Below are 25,001 nucleotides of genomic sequence, written 5' to 3'. Positions count from 1 at the left end.
TTACGCTTGTTAACTGTTACATATAGTATATTTATGAAATCGACATTTTAGTGTTATAGCGCCAAAATGTAGACATATATATTTTTGTTATGCACCTTCTGGCAGTAGTAGTTTTTGTCGCGATATTAAGGCTCGCATTGTAAATGGAGAGTCCAACGCCGGTTATTGAACTTTTATGATAAAATTTTCCATCATCTTCTAGCTTATAGTTGAATTCAATTAATAAGTGAAACAATATGGCCTAATATGATGCTTCCTCATCAAAATTCAGACTAACGAGCGAATGTTAAATTTTTATGTTATCGTGGAAATAACACTGGCGCGATATCTATAGTCGTTAAGGAAGTTCTAAATATAATTACGCAGTAGTTAGTTGTATCTATGGGTCTCTTATTCGCATTTTATTCCACTATCCCTTAATTTAATTTTTCTTATACCAAATTGGGGAAGACCTGCCTCGTCTTCAACAATTTTTTTAATTTGTAGTAACCTTGGTTTTTTATACGCTCGCAACATGTTGTTACAGAGTATAATCGTTTTGTTCATATAACGGTAGTTTGTAACATCTAAAACTAATCGATATATATATGCAGTTATATGTACATATATATAATGTAAATAAATAAGTAGGATGACGAGACGAGTCGTCTGTCCGCCCGTCCGCCCGTTCATGGAAGTGATAGCTTGAGTAAAAATTAAGATTGAGCTTGGTCCACATGTTCCTTGGCACGTAACCTTATATTTGTGTCCTTATATCACAATGTAAAACTGTCTTCTTCCAATATATCAAAATTTTAAATTCCAATTGATTCTTTCACTTCACAGCATATAAATCGAGAGCCAATGACGTTATCGAAATTAAACTTTGCTCATAATGTGTATTTAACGTTTATAACTTTTCTAGTCGCTAAACACCGAATATACGGATCCCAGTACCTATTCGAGCACTCCAAGGTAGCGAAATGCTGCCATTAGGTGGAATTGACTACAAAATGCATACAATTTTATTTACATACTACGCTCAATCTGCTGCTGTTTAGAAATCTTTTTGTAAATGCGAACTTTTAGCAAATAAAGTGATGCACAAAGTGTACAATAATGTTTAAATTCTTAAATAAATATTCTCGATACAAACGTAAAATAATACAAGCGTGTAAGTAAATATGAAAACACAAGAAAAGACGAACGCAAAACAAATCTGCCTAGGCATATTAGATCTATGTAAGCTTGTAGTATAAGTATGTATATACTTGTATACTAGTCTCAGTACATTTTATGGATATCATCTTGTTACAATTTGCAGATGACAAAACAATTTTGTACACTTTAGTGCCAACTTCAGATTTAATTAAATAGACGCAATGCAACGGAGAGTGACTAAATACATATATACTTACATATGGGTATATGCATATGGTATATGTTAGGGTGGGTCAATAGATTTTTTTACGTAGTTAGAAGCGAAATTTGAATTTTTCTATCTGATAACAAAAAAAAATAGAAACTGTAATCCGAAACGTTTGCAATTAAGAGCTCATACTTGGTGTAACTTTTTTAACGGTGTTTAAGAACATATTTTGCAGAATACCAAGCGAAAAATAATAAAAAAAAATTTTACCCACCCTAATATGCATATATGTATGTATCTGTAGATACTAATACTAACGGGCACATGCAAAAATGCTTAAATTTATGCGTATGTTTGCATGCATGTGTATTCAGGTATTTACGAGCATGTGATGTTGGCGTAACTGCATGGGGTCCAGCCCACTTACCCAACCCACGAGTTGCGCTGCGCACGGCGCCCCTGCCATTAGCGCAGCTGTTGCGTCTTTTCACACCCACTCGGCACGCCATACGTTCGTTGCTTAATTCTAGTACGTGTGTCTCAGCTGAAACACAACATAACCGCCACAAGTGACATGTCCTTAGACGCTGCCACGGCTGTGACGTCGCACAATCTCACAAAAAGGCAAGCAATTGCAAATGGAGCACATTGCCCGTTGGCAACCGTGGCAGTTGTTGCTTTTCTTATTGCCACTTCTATTTACCTTAGTGCGTGCCTAAGTCTAGCTGAATCTATGAGTGTCTACGAGTGTGTGTGTATGGCATTGCTGTTTTTACTGTCATGCCACAGAAAACAGTAGCAAAAATATTATTGTTGCTTTTATTTACTTAAAGAAATTATAGTACTCGTGTTTCCTTGTTGACAATAATTTTATCTTTATACCTGCTACGCCAATAAAGCGAGCTCATCAAAAGACTGCCTTGCTGCGTCTGGGCAATCGGCTGTGGACGTGCGCTGCATGGCTCATCAACTGCGCCATGCCAGAATTCTCGACTTGTTGTAGTGCCAATGTATTAACCTCATCCTTGAGCGAAGTGAAGTGCCTACAGGAATATTATATTCCCGCTTTTACTTTCGCCGAAATTCGCTTACGGGCGTGTGAATAGAAATGTCTCATCCTCGTCATCGTTGTTGTACTCGTAGCTGTCGTTTTCATTGTCGTCATTGGCATCCAAAAAGCATTCGTATGCACATATTTAGGTGCCTAAAGTAATCAGAACGCACACTTACACACGTACGGGTATATAAATACATTTAGCAGCAAGTGCGTGCCGGTGTCGGTGGGTAGTGGGTGCGGCCATAAATCCATTATGCATGTACGTATGTATTAGTTGTTAAAGAATTCGTCGAATAAATGTATAAAATTTGCTCGACTCGACTCCACATTTGTGCAAACTGAAATTGTACAGAATCTCGTGTAAATATCATTGAATTTGCATAAATCTGCATGTGTATGCGTGTACGATTGACTGACTACATTGTAAGGAAAACAATCATTTGAATTCCACCAGCCAGCAAGCCGTGAAACCGCCTATCCAACCTAACGGTTCGTGCGTCTGTCCATCCGCCGGTCTATTCGTGCGGCCGTCCATGCATCCGTCGGTCCATTCGTTCGACCGTTCGTTTTCCGGTCTACTGGCTGTTTATTTATTCCTTGTGTACTTTGCGGATGAAGACGCTAAAACATCATACCAAAGTTTTGCAGTTGTTTGATTTACGGCAACTCAAAGATAATTGGATCAGTTTAGTATTGTTTTTAATACCACACAGACTCGCGCTTCATGTAAATAAAATGCGACGATAAATTTCAGCAGAATTCATAATACTTGTCGGCAATACTTTAAAAGGAACCAACAATCGTTTTTCATCTTTTTGCAACGAATTTCAGTAAATTTCAGTTTCTCATATTTCCACTTCATTTTGACGCCACGTAGATTCGGCAATGCAATAAACGCTGAATAATGAACTTAATTGTTTGAGGCGCGAATATTTAAATATTGGAAACATGATTGTCTGTTCAAAAATCTAGAAAATACCGACACAAAATATAAAGGAAAGTGCAATAAAGCTGCTTTAAAAGCTAGCAGGGATGGCAAGCGCTTTAACTAAAAGTAAAGTTTTAAGATGATGTGAACAACAGCCATCTCGCTTTATAAAAGTCACATGCCTTTTAAAAGTACAATAACTGCTTTGCTTTAGAGCTTCGAAAATATTAGATCTACTATTTTCACAGTAGTGCGTGCTTGCTTCTCTTTCCGTTTCGTCAACTCTATCAGTCTTTCGTTGTTCAAACTATTGAGTAGAGTTCGATACCAAGTAGCTCTGAGTTGCTTTTCCTATTATTAGAGTAACCCACTTATGTTGATCTTGACAGCTCTTGTTCGATGGCGTAAAATTAGTTTTAAGCTCTCTGCGATATGCCAGTATTGCTCGGAGGCCGGCAGCTTGCACTGCTAAAAATACAGGCACTTTATTTTGACTTTGTTTCTCAGAAAAGGAAATCAACTCTTGTAAGTCATTTTCTGGTGGACACACGTGAAATCGATGCTCAGTCATAAGTTTAAAGCTTCCGATGAAAACAAAAAGAACTTAATCTCCGAAAAAAAAGCCTAACTAACGGCATCTTCACTTCCATAATTTCAGTCTTGACCTTTTGACGTTCTACTAGTTGTTGATTCTACTTGCAAGCTTTGATTAAAGGCCAGACCAATGGAATAATAAAAGAAAAGTAAAAAGGAAATACGTGTTTGTGTGGCCTACATGATAATGAAGTTGAGAAAAGAACGAAAAACAACAAAGTGGCCAAGGGCAACTGCAGAAACCTTTTTGTCATGGTTTGTCTAAATAACGTGGCCAACATTTAGGACGCCCAATGAGTCTCATATGCAACTTTCATGGAGCGGTGGCGCTGCCATTTGTTGGCCGTCATCACGTCGTTGAGAGCGGGTATCGCATTGCATGAGATCGATAGGATGGATGTTGCCGCGCTGGTAGTGCCGTCAAGTTGCTAGTTGAGGAAGCACGTGCACCACAAAATGGTGCCTCGACATGACTGCTATGTATAAATATTCGAAATTCTACGCGCGTGATGTGACACCCGGCCGCGTTCGCTCCTCCCCAAAGCTTACTTATGCATAGCAGGAACAGGCTGGGCTGTACTTATGTACGAGTATACATAGCACCCAAGGCAATATACCAAGCAGTGAAACATCAAACTAGTCACGGAATATACTAATTTGAATAGTACAATGCATCAGCGAATTAGGTTTTTACAATAAAATCTAGGAGATTTTGAACAATATTTAAGTTGATATAGTTCTTGAGGATATAAATTTAATTGGACTGTTAGATATCCGTTTTGAACTAGTATGAAACTACCTTTACTATTTCTGACCAAAATCCGACAATTGCCATTTCGTAGAACATCCCATGTAAGAAAATATTATCTGCTTGCATGAAAAAAACAATCAACAACAGTTGGATTGGAGTTCATACTAGTTGGAAAGTACTTTATAACAAGTTAAATTCTCGTTAGGATACCTACACTGCTTTACGAATACATATATATATATATAATATATATATATACGTATGTACGGGTGCGTGAACTTATGAAGTAATATATGGAAGTATGATGCTCGTACTCGTTTTAAGGATGGCTTCTTCCGCTTTTTCATCTTTTGTCAAAAAAGTTGTAATTAATCAATCAAAAGAAACTTTTGCAGCATCACGTGATTTACGTACAAGATAAGTGCTGTTCGTCTCTTTGGGTTCGTTAGTTGGAGTATGTATGTCTAGGAAAATACATACATATGTATATCTCCATATAGGAATACATTGAGAATTGTAAATAATTGGAATAATAAATGCACACATGCCGAAATATTACACCATGCATTTAAAGATTTGACCGGTATAGAGGCGAAAACTTTGCTCACTTTGAACAAGTGCTTTTGTTAGTGATAGTGTAGTAAAAAAGTATTAATTTCCTTACACTGTAAGCTAATTTGTTGTTAAGAGTTTGTAATGCCTTGCACAGAGTATAGTAAGTTTGCCACAAAGTTCGTAACACACAAAAGGAAACGTCGTAGACCAGACGATAAATGATCAAACCACATGTCTGTCTGTACTATATATGCGATGGTCACTTCAAGTTTAAGATATTGATCTGATATGTAGCACACATCGGTTTTCCTTGAAAAGCTGCTCATTTGTGGGAAACGTTGATTGCGGACGACTATAGCATATAGCTTTATAGAAAACTGTTTTTTTTTTGACAATATATTTTTACGAAATTTGACACAAATTAATATCCAAGGCAGTGCTACCATCTCCGAACATATTGTTCAGGACAACTGTATCATATAGTTGTCATAAAAACTGACCGATCAAATTCAAGATAAAGTCGACATTCGCTACTTTTAAGAAAAAATATATATATTAAAATATGACTACATCAGTGATTGGTTAGAACTTTGGTTTATTGTAATGAACTTTTGGAATAAAAATGTATTTCTTGAGGTTCAGTAGACATAATGATATTCTAGGAAGGTCAAGATTTTTATTTTAGAACTAATACCTTAGCCACCTACAGAAAGTGATGTATATGATTTCAAAGAAATTCCTTACCAAATACGATCGATTCCTTACGATATACCAAATCTGGATTATATCCGCTTTTGATATATGAAAAATGTACTTATTGATATAAGAAAAATTTTAGTTTTAGTTTGCTGAAATCGGCTAAAAGTCACAGAATTATTTATGGTAATTTAATAAATTCAGATTTCACCGCTATTTAAATGATAATATATTCGCTTATATCATTGTTTGTTCGATTCGCCACTTTCTAAATTCTGGCGAATCGAAAACAGTTTACGTGTACTTGTGGAAAAATAGCAGAGCGGACGTCTTTTTACTTACGAAGTTTTTAAAATTTCAAAATATATATATATCACTTGCGATACAATCGAGATTGTGATTTCGCACAATAATCTCTACCATCTAACCTTTAATAAAATATTTAATTATTTTACATGGACAAATAACATAATATTATTATATAAGTTGAAAGCTGTGTTCTAACAACATATGTACATATGTAGTAATTGCTCTCAAGGTGGCATTTACCCTTGCCAATGACCTCGCCAGCTGCTTTGGCAACAATATTAGAGCAAATATATGTACCACTTGTATACTTTTGTATGATATCCTACATAATTGCAATCTGAGGCACGCAAAAGCAGGGCGCAACACATTTGAATGGGTAATAAATTAAACGACAATTTACACTTTTAACATTACTGTGTACTTACAGCCAAGAGTGGGCCGTTGGTTGCTGTTGCTATACAAAGTATTGTACGTGTCTCTAGCTTTAGTTAACTCGTACATGTGACTATGTATAAGTGAGTAAGTGTGCACATACACATACACAGAAAGAGTGCAAATAACCCGCACTTGCTTGGTACCATCATTGAAACACTTTTTTTCCCCAACAAACATGTTTTTACTTTTGCACTTTACACAGATGGACATACCTACATACCGACATGCACACATACTTGTATGAAAGCTCTCTGGCGAGCTCGTAAGCGTGTCACTTTGTAAACTCTTTACATCTCAGCACGCATATTCCACATGAAGGAATTTGAAATAAAAATGCCTTGGAAAATTGCAAGCAAAAACAGGTATAAATATTTACATGCATATAACATATTTGTATGTTTGTATATATTAATACACCCAAGAAAAATTACACTAAATCTGAATAGAAGTCGGTTGGTCCTTAAATGAAAAAATGCCAATTTATGTAATCAACTCCAGTTTCGAACTAAATTGGATGAAAGGGGAAGTTTTGGAGAAGTCAATTTGGCCAATTCTCAGACACAAATTCATAATGTCACTGGTCTTAAAAAAAATCAACCTATATTTAATAATACGAAAAATTTAATAATATGAAACAAGTAAAAAATTTACGAAATACTAACGGATTTTTAAAAAAAAAGGTTGACTTTTACCCAAAATTCTGGTCGTTTTGGGTTTGCAGCTCAAAAAACTGGTAGGTTATATGGAGAACTTTTAATAGAACATGCAAAACACTTTATAAGGATTTGATCATTTATCTCTGAGTAATCACTCAAGCAAGTTTGAAAAATGAGCTGATGGAACTTTGTGACCACACTTAAGAAGGTTGTAACTCAAAAACTATTTGGGATATCGTTCTAAAGTTTTAATATATTATTTTTAAAGGTATAACTTATAATATTAGGAAAAATTATTATTTTTTTTAACTGCACACTGGGTGTGTCTTTTAAAATATATATCTACTTAAATTAGAATTTTCGATTTTGTTCAGTGTATGCACTTATGCCCTTATTATATATTCCCTGTACATACATATTTATATACTATATACATATATTCATACCACTATATACATGCATACTTAGTAGTTGCTAAGTGGCATCACTTAACGCATAGCTGTGAGTGGAGTGTCCGTTTCATTATGTTAATCCAGTTTTTTTGCCTATAAATTTGTAAGAATATTGCAATTAAAATTATGTCGGATGAAATAGAATTTGAAGTGCCACTTTTGTAAAGTGTATTTGTACATGAAAAGATTATTAGACGGATTATCAACGATGAATATTGTTTAACAAGTTATGAGAAGTTCTGAAGTGTAGGCAATTACTTTACAACATTTCTAATATTCAATTCATGCTTTGTATCTTCCTGAGCGCATGAAGTAATTGAGATATACAGCTCTTTAAGCAAAAAACAAAAAAAAAAAAACACTTTTCTGAAGACTAAAATAATTTTGATGGAGCCTTTGAATTCTAGTATTTTTTTAAACTTACTGGGAAATGTCTAAAAATTTTCGCTCATACGGATGGATTTCATATTATATTTGAAAGATTAAAATAAAAGTTCGCAATAGTAGTTTTCGTTTAACATAAATAATTTTTTTCTAAAGATGTCCTTAAATGCTTTTTATACATACACATAAGTAAATCTAGTTATTTACTATAAGAGACGGGTATGCACTTTTTATAGCTCGTTGGAATTGCGAGAAATATTCAAACCAAAACAAGCAATATATATATATTTGGTCTGTAGTTATTCTGAGTAAACAGTTAGAAAATTTAATTCAATTGGATAAACCGTTTGCTTATTTCTGAGAAGCATTTTCATTTTGTACTGAAATAATATTTGGCAAAGTCTAGCATAACCTGCCGAGTGCACAGAGTACCGAGTGCCGAGTACCTTCACAACTGTAAATATAAATAAGTTTACGTCGTTAAATATACGCAAAAGCTGAAAATAAAATAGAATGAGGAAAACTGCAAACTTTCTAGCGGATTTTCCGCGCATTTAGCGAAAGTTTTCAGAGAGAATTCCGGCGTTAATTTATTGCAAGCTTGGGAGTGATTAACGACTTAAATGTACATAAATGCAAAATTAAAATTGTTTGTACTAAATACTGTGTGCTAATACACGAGCATATGCCAGAACCACCCGCCGAACGGCTTCAGTGCGTGACTGACGCGCGGTGGGTTGTGAGTTCAAGTTGTAGGCGCGCGGAAAATATATTAAAAACAAGAAAAAACGTTAACTGCGGTTGCATCGAAATTATAATATCTTTCACAAATACAAAATATTCTTTACAACATTTTTTTTTGATTCTAAAAAATTTCTTTGTAGATTGCACAATTGTTTTAGATGATATGTTGGGTTAGGTTAGTTTACACTGCTTGCCTGTCACGACATACATACACCTTACACTTTTGCGAAATTAAATAGAGACTTGATATCTAAGTCTCATACTTTATCCAGTCCCTCGAACTGCGAAGCTCCTAAATATCTAAGCCGAGTTCGAAATAAGGTCTCTCATACGGCTCGCATGTGATGCCAGTAAGTTGTGACTTGTGAATAGGCAAACAATCTTTCTGCAGTCTTTTCGAGACCTTGCGTGTTTTCCGTCCGCTGTTGGCGATCCTGCATGCCTCTAACACATTCCATATCACCCTGATCCATCTATTAGTCCTTTAGGAAAGGATTTGATAATCCATGCCAAATTTCTTGAAGATATCTAATCAAATAAAAAAGTTTTCTATACAAGCACTTGATTCCGATCGTTAAATTTGTATGGCAGCTATATGCTATTAAGATCCGATGGCGGTAGTTACGACAAATGAACAGCTTCTTGGGAAGAAAAGAACGTATGTAAAATTTCAGATCGATATCTTAAAAACTGAGGGCCAGACGAATATGCCAAAACTTCGCGCTGATCATATATACGAGCATATATATTTTATAGGGTCACCGACTTTTTCTTCAGGGTGTTTCCAACTTAAACAAACTTAATTACCCTGTTCAGGATATAATGGGAAAATAGTTTCGCCTTGGACTTACTAGTGCTTGGAATATAAAAAATTAAAAAAAAACAATAAAAAATCATTAAACTTGGCTGAATCGAAGCTATAACACCTTTCACAGATGTATTTTTTGTAGCTAGGGTATAAAAAGATCTTTCTCTTAATTTTGTTTCGTCAGCTTGTATGATAGCTATATGGTCCGATCTGAAGAATATATTCGGATATTGTAGCATTGCCTTGTACAATAATCTACTCCAAATTTGAAAAATTAAAATAATTTCTCAAATACAAAAGTTTTCCATACAAAAATTTGATTTGCATCGGTCATAATTATATAACAGATATATGTTATAGTGGTCCGAACTGAACAACAATTGATCCCAAATTTATAGTTGCTATAAGAAATGCACCCGTGAAGGGTATTATGGTTTCGGTGCAGCCGAAACTCACATTTTGTCTTGTTTTACTATAAATAGGCAACCATGTAGTTGTATACATATATGTAAATGTTGGCAAAGTCTTTAGTTTTCCTAACGCTGTAAAGCTGTTACGTGCATATGTTCGATAGCATAAGCGAGTAATTGCAAATTTATGCTCAATGTTTTCTGGCCACACCGCAGCATATTGTTATTAACAAACTAACAGACTTTCAAAGAATGTGGTTTCATAAAATTCAATTTTACCGGTTCGTTAAGAGTTTTTCGCACAAACCTAATAATCGGTTTATGTCTATACAATACCACGAAAATACAATGCACAAAAAGAAGAAGAAGAAAGAAGCGACTATTTAAAATAATATCTCAAAAAGATGGCTGCGATATGAAAAGCTCGGCAAACTATTCATTTGCATTGGAAATTTGAGATTTCTATGGCATTTGCTGAACAAAACTACATATGTACAAACAAGTGAATCGTATTTTATTATTAGCGTATTTTATTATTAGCGTGTATATTCCACTGAAAATCAAAAATTGAAATAAGGCAATAAATAAGAGCGGAAAAAAGTTTCCGCCCGGTAGACGCCACCTATTATGTCGACTGGTGACGCCAATTTCGCCCATGTTTTTTTGTGTGCAAATATTTTTTGCTATATTTTTGCGTGATTTTTGAAGCGAGTGGATATTTGTTTGATGCGCGTCAATGTGCAAATTTAGCCAAATAATAACGGTTAGATTTTGCTTTGTTAACAATTTTATGCGAATTGAAATTAATGTTTTCACATAAACTCAACAATGCGGAAATTTTTATGTAGAACAAATAAAACAAATATGGAGCGTTCAAAGTGTAAAAAACGGAATTTCTAACTGTTAACTGGTTTTTGGCGATTTTATGACACTCTAAAGTATAATGGAGCTATCAGCGGTGAATAATTTGAACAAAAGTGTTTCAGATATTGTGGCAAAACGCTTATCATACAAATATTTCTAAAGCGAATTTTTAAGAACTATTACTGAACTATTTAATAATTTATACATACATATTAGGGTGGGCCCAAAAATCGAATGTTTTTTCTTCCGCGCCGTTTTCTGAAAAGTTGGTCGTAATTTTATATACCATTTAATTTCCAACAAAATCTATGAAACGAAATAATTTTTCTAACAGTTGGAAGCGAGATATGCTTTTTTCATCTGATAATAAGATATCCGTTAAGCGGAGGGCTTTGCCGTTATAATTAAGAGGTCACACTTGGAGAGCCCTTCTTAGAGGTGTCTATTAATCAGTTTTTCAGAGTACGAAGGGAAAAACAATCTTTTTTTTGACCCACCCTAATACATATGCTCAATTTTGTTAACAGCATTTGCAACAGATATCAATTAAATTTCTCACAAAGTGCAATTAACTATTTACGGTTGTTTACTTAAAATAAATACAAGTATAAATCACACAAATAAAATTATATTATTATTAGTTCTAACCAAAACTAGTTTTTGGTTCTGATAATATAATTAAAATATTTTTTTATTAACTGCAATTATAAAACGAATATCATCCATCAGTTTGACAAACTGGGACATATTGTTAGATATATGTATACTTTATTTTTTAGGAGATAGGAAAAATAGCATGAACTCCCTCGATATTGCCATACGGAGCTTACTACAGCAAAAGAACGCTCAATTCGGTTAAAATTTCGATTAAGTTGTTGAAACTCAGACTAACATTCTCAACATTTTCATATGTTTTCTTCTCATCTTACTTGATATGGGCACATTAGCTTCTTTTCCAAACAACGAAATCAAGCATTTATCTTTAACTAAAGATTGACTCTTTAGTCAATTCATCTCATCCAAATCTGAGGTATTAAACATAGATAGGACTCGAAGAAGGTTGGCCTTATATACTGATACTTAGATTGAATTGATGCAGGAGATTAGAGTAACTTAAATATCATGTCATATGGATCAACAGTATCTTTTTCAATAGATCAAACCATTATACACCATCATCTAAAAAAATATTCCTCTGCATCTATGCAGTTTTTTATCCAACTTATTACCAAACAGCCTTCGTTACAACCAACATGTTGCTACAGAGTATAATAGTTTTGTTCACCTAACAGTTGTTGTAGCACCTAAAACTAATCAAGATAGATATAGTGTTATATATATATAAAGGATTAGGATGACTAGACGAGTTAAAATCCGGATGTCTGTCCGTCCGTTCATGCAAGCGATAACTTGAGTTATAATATAGATATCCTGATAACTTTTTTGATATTCGATATTTATCGGATAGCAACCCCGCCTACTTTCCATATAACAAAGTTTTAAATACCATCTGACTCCTTCACTTTCCAGTATGCAAATCAATCAACAATGAATGTATCGAGATAAAACTTTGCACGAATAGTGCTTTTAAAATGTGCTACCTAATGACCAAAAAGTGTCAAAATCGGCTTACAACTATTCAATTCCCCCAAATTCCGAATAGTTGGAGCCCAGTTCGTATTGCGAAAAAAGCCTTTCATAAAAATGCTATGCCCTATGTAAAATAGGAGCCGTCACTTCCATAGATCATTGGTCTAGAAGTATATACAATATATGTATATACGAGAACTAGTTTTTGAGAACTGAAATTTTGCACACGTCTTGTTTTCCCCAAAAAGGTGCTCAGTTGTCGAAAGCACCAATATCGGACGACATACAAACTGAACGACCGGAATCAAGTGCTTGTATGCAAAACTTTTTATTTTAAGAAATATTTCTCATAAGGAATCTTTTGTATTTTTGAAGGATGCAACTCAAGTTAACTAGTTAAATATGATATTAATTTTTCAAATCGGTAAAGACCAACCACATCAAATTCAATATTTAAATCATAATACTCCTAATTATATTCTGTAAAATCTTTATAATGTGGCGAGTATGGAGTTTTGCTTCATCGGATTCTTCGCATAATTTTTTGGGAGATCTACTTAACACCTATCTGTGCTAGATTATGACTGTATGTAGCTTGTCAAACGTTTTCAGTTTCTAATTATAACTAGTAAATTATTTTTCACGATACGTTCCCACAGTGAAGACTACTTTGAACAGAAGCGTACCTTAGCAGGCGATATTTGTACTCGGGTTTATACTCAGCCGTTTCGTATAATGTTTCGAATTATTATGAAAATACAAAATTATGGATTTCTTAAGAACTTAATATATTTTCAAAGTGCAGTAGCAGATTTATTATAGCGGCTCGTTTTATTTTGTTTCAAATGTATATTCGGCTGAAAAATAATCAAGCCGGCAAATCTCTGGTCTAACGATTAAAGTACAACAGGAACAGGGTCGTGAGAGCATAGCATAGCGTAAATAGAATGAAAAGCCGTGGCAAGGCTCTAGCAAACTACACATTCTTATGCATACATACATACACAAATATTAGACAGGTAGTTCAGAGTATTTCGTTAATGAGTAAATAAACATTCCTATAGTAAGAACGACTTGCATTACATAAAAAAAATTTAAATGCATGTACCATATGTATTTGTTGTATGCACATGCTAGTTTCATTTGCTTAATTATCTATACTACATTTTTACTATTAATTAATTACGGAAGACATAAAATACACTTCTTTCCGGTTGAACATATGAAACTGGATCTGCAATGCAGAAATGGAACAATATCTGCATATAAACACAATAAACATGGGTAGCCGCAATGTATGTATGTATGTGTGCGTATAGCTAACAATTCATACATACATATTCGACAAATAAGTAGTCGGATTTTATTATCTAATAATTTTAATGATATCATAAACTTTTGTCTCTTTGAATATAGTTAAGTGCAAATTATGTTCAATTAACAGTGACAGCTTATAGAAAATTATAAAACTGCGATATATTATAAAAAATCAGAGCGAATCTTGATCCGATATCAATATGCTCGAACAAATTTTCGAACTTCCGGCTGACTTTATACCACAAATATCAGTCAATATGTGAGTTATCTTAATGAAATTAAAGGTGCGTGTTTTTCTTCTAACAATCTATCTTTGTGCATAAAATGGATAAAATCGGGTGAAAATTTTCTCTAGCCGGCATATAACTAATGTCTGGATTTTAAAACATCTGGTCGACTTTATTCCGCATATACATATGTACTATTGGTGATGTTAAGTAAAGTACCTTAATGAAACTTTGAGATCATCTTTTCTGTGGTAATGGTGAAAATTGATAAAAACCGGTTCAATACTATCCCTGTCTCTCATATAGCAAATATAAGATTTTCATACTTCCGATTGGCTTTATACCATATATAATATATTGGTCTATATGTAAGATATCTTAACAAAATTAACTGAACGGATAATATTGGAAATAATATAGTTTAATGCCTAAAATATGTGAAATTGGTATACGAATTACCCAAATTCTCATATACCACATGCAATGATTTTCGTTATTCTAGCAAACCCCATGCAGAATATGTCGGTCAGTGTTAATTAATTGAAGGAATTTACCCGAATTAGATCCTTGCAAGTTGCAAGAGTATGAAATGTTCGGTTGCACTCGAACTTAGCACTACCTTACGAGTATAAACTTTGTTGCCGGTTCTAAAGGAATGTTGGCCGATAATAAGAACACTAAGCCAACACTAAGCTAAAAATTAGAATTAATTACGAGATCTAACTCTTTTATGGGCGCCGCGAACAATTTTGCCTGCACCGCGGTTGCTCACCGACTGTGGCGCTGATGCATAAATACTTTTTATTTGAGTTAATGACAACGAGTTGACTCGTGCACGCACACACCAGCAAATCTACCTGAATAAATTAAGAAATACATACATATGTATGCATGAACATCCAAAATATTTATAAAATTACATAGAGCTATATTAGTAGGTATTTAAATATTTTGACATGGTCCATATACACACCTAAATTTATATTGTAAACCGAAGAGATTTCAAATTGTTGTTTTTTAGTTTCTCCGCATAAATTATTTGGAGCTGCGCTCGCGCGGCTGTGAACCGGATAATGTGCAGATATGCATATGAAATCTTCTGATGGCGCGTTGACAATGTGGCAACAACAACAGCGACGCGTCGGCTAACTGAGCGCCGGCATCAGCTCGGCTTAGACGAATTCGGCATATGAAATTTTGGCTGCGTTTTGTGTTTGGCTTTTTGTTGTTTTACCGCTTCGTAGGTGCTACTAATAATAAGCATGTGTGACTTCTGCTGCGGTATCTTATTTTAAACTTGACCTCTGTGCTGACGCTGCTCGTCCAAGACCTTGAAAACTCAGCTAGTTTAAGTTTCGATTTCGTTGTTTACATTTCGGATTTTTCGTTTGCATATGGCACTGCTGATCCAGTTTGTCGTGTTTGAGTCTGAGCTAATGAAATTGATATTTGGCCACATATCGTACATACATACTCCTATGGACAAAATACTTGTAATAGGTGTACACAGTTCTTATTTAATAGCTTTGAAGAATTTTCATTTTAAACAATTTTGTTTTAGACATATTTACGCTTTACTTTATTAAACATAAATATAATATGTCGAAAATCTTTCGTTCCGAATTTTAAAAATTATTTTTTTTTTAAATAAGAAATATCGTTGGTCAAAATAATAGGTGTAGAATATTTTTTTCTAAATAAAATCAAAAAATTCAAGTTATCTTTTTTTCGGTCCATGGGTTTTTGATAACCTGTATATTATCTGTCGTTTTTCATTAGTTTTCCAATTCTATTCGGCATTGATTGAATTAATTTTTGGCAGGTTTCTAATGGAGTAGCATCCCAAAGTTCCTTTGCTTTTCGCCACAATTGCTCCTTATTTTGAAAAGAAAAGGCTGCAAATCTCCTCTTAAGGCCCCTTTATAAGTTCTCAATCGGGTTGAGATGAGGGGATTAACTATTAAAATTTAACTATAACGTTTGCTTCCCTGAACCACTCAAATACCAATCTCGATGCATGTTTCGGGTATTTATCTTGTAACTCTCCATAACTCCATCTCAGCGGCATGTTTTCTTCAACATATGGTAGCAACACGTTTTGCAAAATGTCTCTGTTCTCAATGGCGTTTATTCTGTTTCCCTTATCAAAAATAACAGACCAACGCTTTGCCAGTATAAACATCCCACACCATTATGTTTCCGTCCCCATGTTTAATTGTCTTTTTGGTGTATCTACAACCAAATTCTTTGCCTTTAGGGCGACGAACAGTTATTTTATAATCATTTCCATAAAAACTAATCTTAACTTCATCACTGAATAAAATATTTCGGCAAAAGCTTTTCTCTTTTGTATGTGAAACTTTCTTAGACGAGGAATTTTTCTGGCTTTACGCCCCGGTAGATTAACGTTCACTAATGTACGCCGAATTGTCCGTGAGCTTACATTTAGTTTAACTTCCGCTGCAATTCGCCGTAAAGTCCCAAAAGGGTCCTTTTTTGCCATGAGAAGTATACGGCGATTATCAATCAGTTTTCTTAGACGACCACGAGTTTCCTTTTAGTTCTTTTGCTTAAGAGCATTAGTTAACAGTTACAACACTATTTGGCTAAAAAACAGTACCAGCTAAACGCACACCTATTATTTTGTCCATAAGTGTATATCCATATGTACATTGTGTAAATATGAATATATGATTAGAGAATATTTTCCTAAATACGGACATACGTGTATGTAATTTCAATACGTATTGAAATTTCATAAGTATGAATATTCGAAGAAATGTGGAATATTTAGTTTCGTTTTCGTTTGAAAGATGCTAAGTTTTTGACAGTCCAGAAAGGATGCTGTATTGTGGCTAAGAAAGTGATAATTGCTTTAAAAAATATGTAGGAGAAAACTTTTGATACCCTGGTTTAGGATATAGTGAGCTAGGCCTTGTTACTGAAAATGTATAAAATCTGTCTCATAATATATTGCGGATGTTTAAACGGTCCAAACTGAATCTCAAAATTTTTGTGCATTTTGTTTGCTTTCTATCTATCTCTAAGCATTATATTTTTTACTTATATATGGGAAATTCGTATTCCTATATGAAACAATTAGCTAATCCAATCTTTATATCTATACGGTGACAACATTCTCATAGTCAATCTCTTATTTAACGTCACTGATCATAAGATAGATATAGCTATATATATAGAACAGTTTTTGCGGAGATTGCATTATTGCCTTACACAATAGATCATGTTAAATCGCGTGACGATATTCGTCAAATGAAAAAGTTATCCTTACCAGCACTTGATTCCGATAATCAATATCGGCGGTTCTGAAAAATGTGCAGCTTCTTGGAGAGAAAATGAGGTGTGCAAAAATTTAAATCGATATCTCAAAAACAGAAGGACCAGTTCGCGTGTATACAGACAGGCGGACAGACATTTCCTCTCTGACTTTTCCTTTTGGGTATAACAGACTTCGTGGCAAACTTAATATACCCTGTTAAAGGTATAAAAATTAACAAAAAGATTCACAGAATTATGAGTTCGAACATGAAATTAAACAACAATCACTAAAGCAGGGTCAAATGCCACAAATGTTGCTCGTTATAGTAGGCATTAACCGTACGCTTGAGGCTGGCTAAGAAAAGTAAACCAGCTAGATTTTCGTCCTCAGCAACTTTCTAACTAGCCTTACCGAATTCACACTACAGAACCTGCTTGAAAGAAGAAAAGGTAGAAACATTTCATAGGTTTTTTCTTGAATGCCCCGCATTTGAGAGATCTAGGTTAAAACAGCTCGGATCTCACATCTTCAAACATCCAGTTGAGCTGGATTAGCAGATTTGTAAAACGTTCCTGGCGCTTAAAATATAATTACCGGAGTTCCTTTTCTGGCTTCACAATGGACTGAACAAAACAGTTCCTCTTTGGATACCCATAAATAAATCCAACTCAAGGTTTCTAAATACCGGCTTGAAACTTGTTGGGAATGTATTTAGATTTCGAAGATGAAAATTAAGTACAAGACTTTGTAATAATCCTCTTCAGAAATATACATTGTCAACTCACACAAAGTCAAGCGGTTGCTTAAATCTTTTATAGACTATAATTGTCTAAGCTCGTATTCAAGGATTTGACACAAATTGCCTTTATCTTCGCTATTGATAACAAAATATGAATTTCTGTCGAATTCAAACAGTGGCTTCTCTTTCCTAAGTCTTATAGCGATTAGCAGCATGACGCAGCGGGATACTTGGTATTTCCAAACAGAAACACTACATATGTATATACATAGGTATATACAGATACTATTGTATGTTGGAATATGTTAACACCATTTATCGATTGCAACTAAACACTCCGATCGCAACTGTTTATTTTGAAATCAGTTTTGCATTTCTTCGCGGCGCTTTAAATGTCGGTGAAGCCAAGAGACTCGACACTTTATCTGTTTCTCAAAATCTTCCATGTCGGATTAGCCACCTGCGGCGATGACTTGACCGTCGCTGAGTTTGACACGATGATGATGACTGTGACAAGATAATGACTAATTTAATTAAGATTTTAATCTGCAACAAAAAAGCGTTGTAAAGGATTGACTGTGCAGAGAATGACGGCTTCTTTTATTATAGGGTCAAATTTGCATTTGCATAAACGATGTCATAACTTGGATAAAAACGCTAGACTGCATACTTACTACTGTGATGATCAACTAACAGCGGCGAGACAAACTCATTCATATGATTCGCAAATAGCTCTTTTGTTGTGCGCTCTCATTTGCAAGGTTCTGCATATACCGAAGTTGTTGGAGAGAAACTACGCTGAGCCTATTCAATTTTTTTGTACGACCAAACGTTAAAAATATTAACGGTTTATATTTAACCTATATGCTCATCAATGTAGTATATAAGCGCGGTTTGAAATTTAGTTAAATCAGAAGCAAAACATTATTCAAAGCAAAAGAACTTCAAGATGCGTGCATTCTTTGTAAGTTATCGAAGTGCTAATTTTAATAAAATTTTGTATGACACAGTCTACATTTCCGGATTATGAATAATAAATTTTATTTAATTTTCCAGGTGTTGTGCTTAGCTACTGTGGCTTATGCCGATAAATTGGGCTACAACTATCGCCCAGTAGGACACTCTGACTCCGGACTCTCCTTTGCACCAGGTGGTTCCTCAGGACTCGGTGGTCTCGGCGGCAGTGGTGGATTAGGAGGTAGTGGAGGTCTGGGTGGATTGAGTGGATTAGGTAGCGGGGGCAACCTTGGTGGACTAGGAGGAAGTGGTAGCAGTTTGGGTGGTCTTGGCGGTTCAGGTGATATCGGTAACTCCGGCAGCGTAGGACCATCATACTCAGCTCCCGCTGAATTCAATAAGGAATTCTTCTCCTACACCGCTCCCGAAGAAGAGTTCAATGATGCTGATGCCGGTCAGGATATTGCCAACTCACTGAAGAAGAATCTCCGTGTTATCTTCATAAAGGGACCTGAAAACCGTGGACTCGAAAACGCTGCCCTTCAGTTGGCTAAACATGCTGCTGAAGACCAAACCGCCATCTACGTTTTGCAGAAACAAAGCGATATCGGAGACTTGGCTAATAAACTCAACTCTATCAACAGCCAGAGCGCCCACAAGCCCGAAGTACACTTCGTCAAGTACCGTACTCCAGAGGATGCTGCCAACGCTCAACGTGCTATCCAATCACAATACGACCAATTGGGCGGTAACTCCCAAGCTCATGATGGTGGTGTTGCCCCAGTGCACAACTTCGCATCTCAAGCTCCAGTTCAAGCACCCGAAGTGCATGCTCCCCGTAACGCCTACTTGCCCTCTTCCATCATCCGTGTTTAAGTTGGGTTATAAAACGGAGGACTGAACCGTTGCCTTACTGAAGAACTGATTTGTTAAATTTATTGCAAGAAATATGTAAAAATGTTTCGAAATTGTTGTTGAACCAAGCTAGTTATTGTTATTGTTGACGATTATATTAAAATATTTACAAAGAATTTGGCAATGTTTTACTGTTCAAAAGAGTAAGAAACGAAAAGGTTGATTGTAACTTGATATTTTTTTAGCACGAACAATTCTTTTGTGTTATTGTGTTGTATCACTTAAATAACTGAAGGTGTGAAATCCAAAGTGTTTAGCTGAAATTTCGAAAAGCGGAAAAGTGGTAAAGAATTTCCAAAATGTTTCCATATCTCCACCCTCCTCTTATTTTCTACAATTACCACACGGCAAACAATTTAACTCTAACCTATTCCCCTTATTATAACGGTGGATAAGCAGTGCATTTCTTTCCAAGCTCATCTTTTGCTCGAGCGTTAGTTGGTTCCAAATCATCCACACAAAAAATTACCTGTCCTCTTCTCCAGAAATAAGTCCACCAAGTTTTGCGACGACGGGCCAGTAATAAATAAAAATGGGAACAAATTTAATAAGTTTTGTTCTTATTAAATTTACTTGAAAAAAGTGCTTGGAGCTGTTCAACTGTAATAAATCCGAACTTTCGCATCAGTGTGCGACAAAGGGGGAAGCATGGCCTCGTCATTTAAACCTGGAGTTAAATCGATAGTCTGAAAGACTGAAAGCATTGAACCGAATCTGAAGCGTAAAGGCATCCTATATACAGATGGCAAAGTTATGGCGTCAATATTTTAGGAGAAGCCTGGAATAATTTTTAGAGATTATTTTGGGGGAAAAGAGGATAAATATAACTGTAAACACCGTAATGATATAGAAACGTTTGAGGGCGAACTTGTTGGAAAAATGCGAAGATCGTTAAAATGGATGTATCGATTTCGATGGCAACCATATTGACTAATAAAATCGAATTTTTCTCAAAAAATGTGCCTTCCTTTAAATCTATACCAACTTATCAACTTTTGTCATAATAGCTTTTTCAGTCTTTTATCATGTAACCATATTTATACCCTGAACAGCGTATATTAAGTTTGTCACGAAGTCTGTTATACTCAGAAAAAAACGTCGGAGACTTCATAAATCATATATATAAATGATAAACAGTTCTTCAGTTATATATATAAATGATAAACAGTCCTTCAGTTTTTGAGATACCGATCTGAAATCTTTCTCCCCAAGAAGCGGTTCATTTGGTGAAACCGCCGATAGCATATAGCTACCATACAAACTGAACGATCGGAAACAAGTGGCTTGTGTGAGCCCAATGCATAAATTATACGTCTATACAAGTACTATCACAATATACAAATATGCTAAACAAGATATGGTATTTATTAACCTTTATTTCACGATAAAAATACGACGCACAAATCGGCTAATTCGCAAATAAATTCTTAATTTCCGAAGAGCAGAAAAAATTTTTTCGTTTGAAGAAAGATTTGCACAAATCTTTGATAAAGTAAAAATTTACTCGTGTAGCTTTTATTCAGAAACACAAAATTTCTAATAAACGTTTATGTTACAATAGCTTAAGCAGATCAATGTTCAGTCAATCTGTCAAGTTTGAAATTATTGCCATGTGCACTCTCAAGGGACGCACCTAAAGCGACAGCATAGAAAAGATACGGTTTTTGGAAAATAAAAATTAACTACTAAATCAAATGTTTTATAATTATCAGGGTATATTAATGTGCTGATCTTTATAGGGTCTACGACGTCTCCTTTGTGGTGTTACGAACCTAAAATACACTGCTAAGGGTATAATTAAATAGTTTTCGTGTTACGAGCAACTTCAGACGTCGCTAAAAAAATCTCTGCTATTGCTGTAATGATTCCGGCCTTCTGCTTGGATGAAATCTAAAACAAAAATTTCTATTAGAAGACATTTTTAAGTATTTGTCTTTTATCGGTCAGGTTGTAAGTAGCAAACTGGTAATGTATGGTAAATATAGAAGAGAAGAAGAGTGCTCATCGATTATAAATATTTTAATGACTCATTTTTAAGTTTCGGAACTCCAAGGCTAATCTGTTATATTGTGTTCCAAATGTGTCTAACTCTATTTCAATCTCTATCCGTTTATGTCTCCTCTTTTCGCGCAGATCCTACCATATTTCTCGTATTCAAATGTACGTAGATATACATATATGTACATACATTCTGTGTTAAATGCTTGTATTCTTGCATTCTGTAAAGCGATCATCACAAATGAAATTTAGTCTTTAATCTTTATACTAAAACCATTGACTTTGTTGTAGTTGTATACTAATTGTACTTCGTCCGATGAGCACCGTTTCAAAACAAAATTTGCATAAATAATTTCATAATTCAGCTAAAACACAGGAACTACATCAGTAATATTATGTGTGAATATTGTGATGGTCAACCAAAGATGACGCAGCAGACGCATTGATACGGTTTGCAAAATAGCTATTGATTTTCTGTATGTTGATGAACTTTTTGCCGCTTCCTCTTATTTACAAGGTCTTGCATTTGCTCATTATGTTGGTAAGAGATTTCAATGTGCTTAAGGTAGAAGCTGCTAACGCAAACATACGCATTAACTGTAGTTGTTTTGTTTATTATTGGTTTTATATTTAGAGGCAGATCACAACGGTGTAGTATATATAGCACGTTTCAAAATTGGTCAAATCAGAAACAAAACATTCTTCAAAGCAAAAGAACTTCAAGATGCGTGCATTCTTTGTAAGTTTTCGAAGTGCTAATTTCAATTAAATTTTATATGACACAGTCTACATTTTCGGAGTATGAATAATAAACTTTATTTAATTTTCCAGGTGTTGTGCTTAGCTACTGTGGCTTATGCCGATAAATTGGGCTACAACTACCGTCCAGTAGGACACTCTGACACCGGACTCTCCTTTGCACCAGGTGGTTCCTCAGGACTCGGTGGTCTCGGCAGCAGTGATGGATTAGGAGGTAGTGGAGGTCTGGGTGGATTGAGTGGATTAGGTAGCGGTGGCAACCTTGGTGGACTAGGAGGAAGTGGTAGCGGTCTGGGAGGTCTTGGCGGTTCAGGTGATATCGGTAACTCCGGCAGCGTAGGACCCTCATACTCAGCTCCCGCTGAATTCAATAAGGAATTCTTCTCCTACACCGCTCCCGAAGAAGAGTTCAATGATGCTGATGCCGGTCAGGATATTGCCAACTCACTGAAGAAGAATCTCCGTGTTATCTTCATCAAGGGACCGGAAAACCGTGGACTCGAAAACGCTGCCCTTCAATTGGCTAAACATGCTGCTGAAGACCAAACCGCCATCTACGTTTTGCAGAAACAAAGCGATATCGGAGACTTGGCAAATAAACTCAACTCTATCAACAGCCAGAGCGCCCACAAGCCCGAAGTACACTTTGTCAAATACCGCACCCCTGAGGATGCTGCCAACGCTCAACGTGCTATCCAATCACAATACGACCAATTGGGCGGTAACTCCCAAGCTCATGATGGTGGTGTTGCCCCAGTGCACAACTTCGCATCTCAAGCTCCAGTTCAAGCACCCGAAGTGCATGCTCCCCGTAACGCCTACTTGCCCTCTTCCATCATCCGTGTTTAAGTTGGGCTATAAAACGGAGGACTGAACCGTTGCCTTACTGGAGAACTGATTTGTTAAATTTATTGCAAGAAATATGTAAAAATGTTTCGAAATTGTTGTTGAACCAAGCTAGTTATTGTTATTGTTGACGATTATATTAAAATATTTACAAAAGAATTTTGATTTGTGATTTATTGTCTTCCTCTCAGTGCTAGACGGAAAATGTTATTTTTGGCACGGTTAACTTTTTCATCTATCCAAGGTGTTGATAGAAATCAGGAATACTTTTGTCAGAGTGCTTGTTTTACACTTCAGTTTAGCGAAGTTTTTAAGGCTTTTAATGCAACATTATAAAATATAGTTTTTTCCAGTTTTAAGTTTTTTTGTGCCTCAGGAAATGGAGCTTATATCATAAAAGGTTTTTTACAGAAAGGTCAAGCCCTTTTTTGATATAGTTAAGTACAAATAAATACCAGATTGTGTTGGGTACCACAATCAACATGATCTGCCAAAAACAGCAACAAAAACATGCCCTAATTTTCACTATTTCAGTACTATAAAAATAATTTTTATGGACTTAGTTGTTTTGGAAAATTTATAGCCTGAACAAATTGTTTTTGTTGCATATAAAGTCACTGTTCGGGCAGCGCGTCAAGTGTAAATTGTCAGCGGCGTCCCTTTAAGTCTGAAGAAACGAAGAAGTTAACACGTACGAGTATGTAAACGAAGTATGCCAGTTTTTAGTAAAGTTGCAGACACCTTTAATATAATTATGAATTCATAATCGCTCGCAGATATTAAATAAAACTGTGATATAAAGGCCATAATTCCATAATGTGCACATTTACATTCAGCGATATTTAAATGAAGAAGTCATTATGTCAAATGCGCAGCAATCGTTTTTTTTTTGTATACGAAATTTCCGTACATATTCATTTGAGAGCCTTTCGTAATATTTTATACCCAACGCTTAGGCCAAAGTGGTAGAGTATTTACAAGTATTAGAGTGGTTAATGTGTATATTGCAGATTTAATATTGAAGACGATATTCAAGATGGACCAGTCCAGGAACTATTCGGGATTTGTTTATTGTAAATATATTAATACTGCTTTGACAGTTTATTAGGTTAGTGAAGATCTTCTGATATGTTCATGTTATTCTACAGTGTATACTAAGTTTGCCACGAAGTTTGTAACAACCCGAGAAAAGTTATACAGGTTATATGAGTAGCTGCTTCGCTATAATTTGTCGGAATTGCCGATATCGGACCACTATAAGATAAAGCTACCATACAAACTGATCGATCAATATTTATTTAATGTGTGGAAATTCTTTTTGTTTGATAAGTTAGATGTCGAAGTTTGGCACTGCTTATTGAAAAAAGCAACGCTACAATTTC

General features: G+C 35.1%; 2 protein-coding genes across 2 annotated transcripts; both read left to right on the top strand.

The window, feature by feature from the left end:
* The first annotated feature begins 18,970 nt into the window (after positions 1-18,970).
* LOC106623194 (uncharacterized) lies at positions 18,971-20,132 on the top strand. Its single transcript, XM_070105646.1, has 2 exons — positions 18,971-19,108; positions 19,201-20,132. The coding sequence occupies exons 1-2, from the start codon at positions 19,094-19,096 to the stop codon at positions 19,975-19,977; spliced, it is 792 nt and encodes a 263-aa protein (XP_069961747.1). The 5' UTR covers positions 18,971-19,093; the 3' UTR covers positions 19,978-20,132.
* Positions 20,133-22,667: 2,535 nt separating this feature from the next.
* LOC106623198 (uncharacterized) lies at positions 22,668-23,778 on the top strand. Its single transcript, XM_070105644.1, has 2 exons — positions 22,668-22,753; positions 22,846-23,778. Exons 1-2 carry the CDS (start codon positions 22,739-22,741, stop codon positions 23,620-23,622), a joined length of 792 nt encoding a protein of 263 aa, XP_069961745.1. The 5' UTR covers positions 22,668-22,738; the 3' UTR covers positions 23,623-23,778.
* The last annotated feature ends 1,223 nt before the right edge of the window (positions 23,779-25,001 follow it).

Source organism: Bactrocera oleae, chromosome 2 (genome assembly GCF_042242935.1).
Source record: "Bactrocera oleae isolate idBacOlea1 chromosome 2, idBacOlea1, whole genome shotgun sequence".
Lineage (NCBI taxonomy): Eukaryota > Metazoa > Arthropoda > Insecta > Diptera > Tephritidae > Bactrocera > Bactrocera oleae.
Note: the sequence above shows the minus strand (reverse complement) of the source record. Positions and strands in the feature narration are given on the sequence as shown.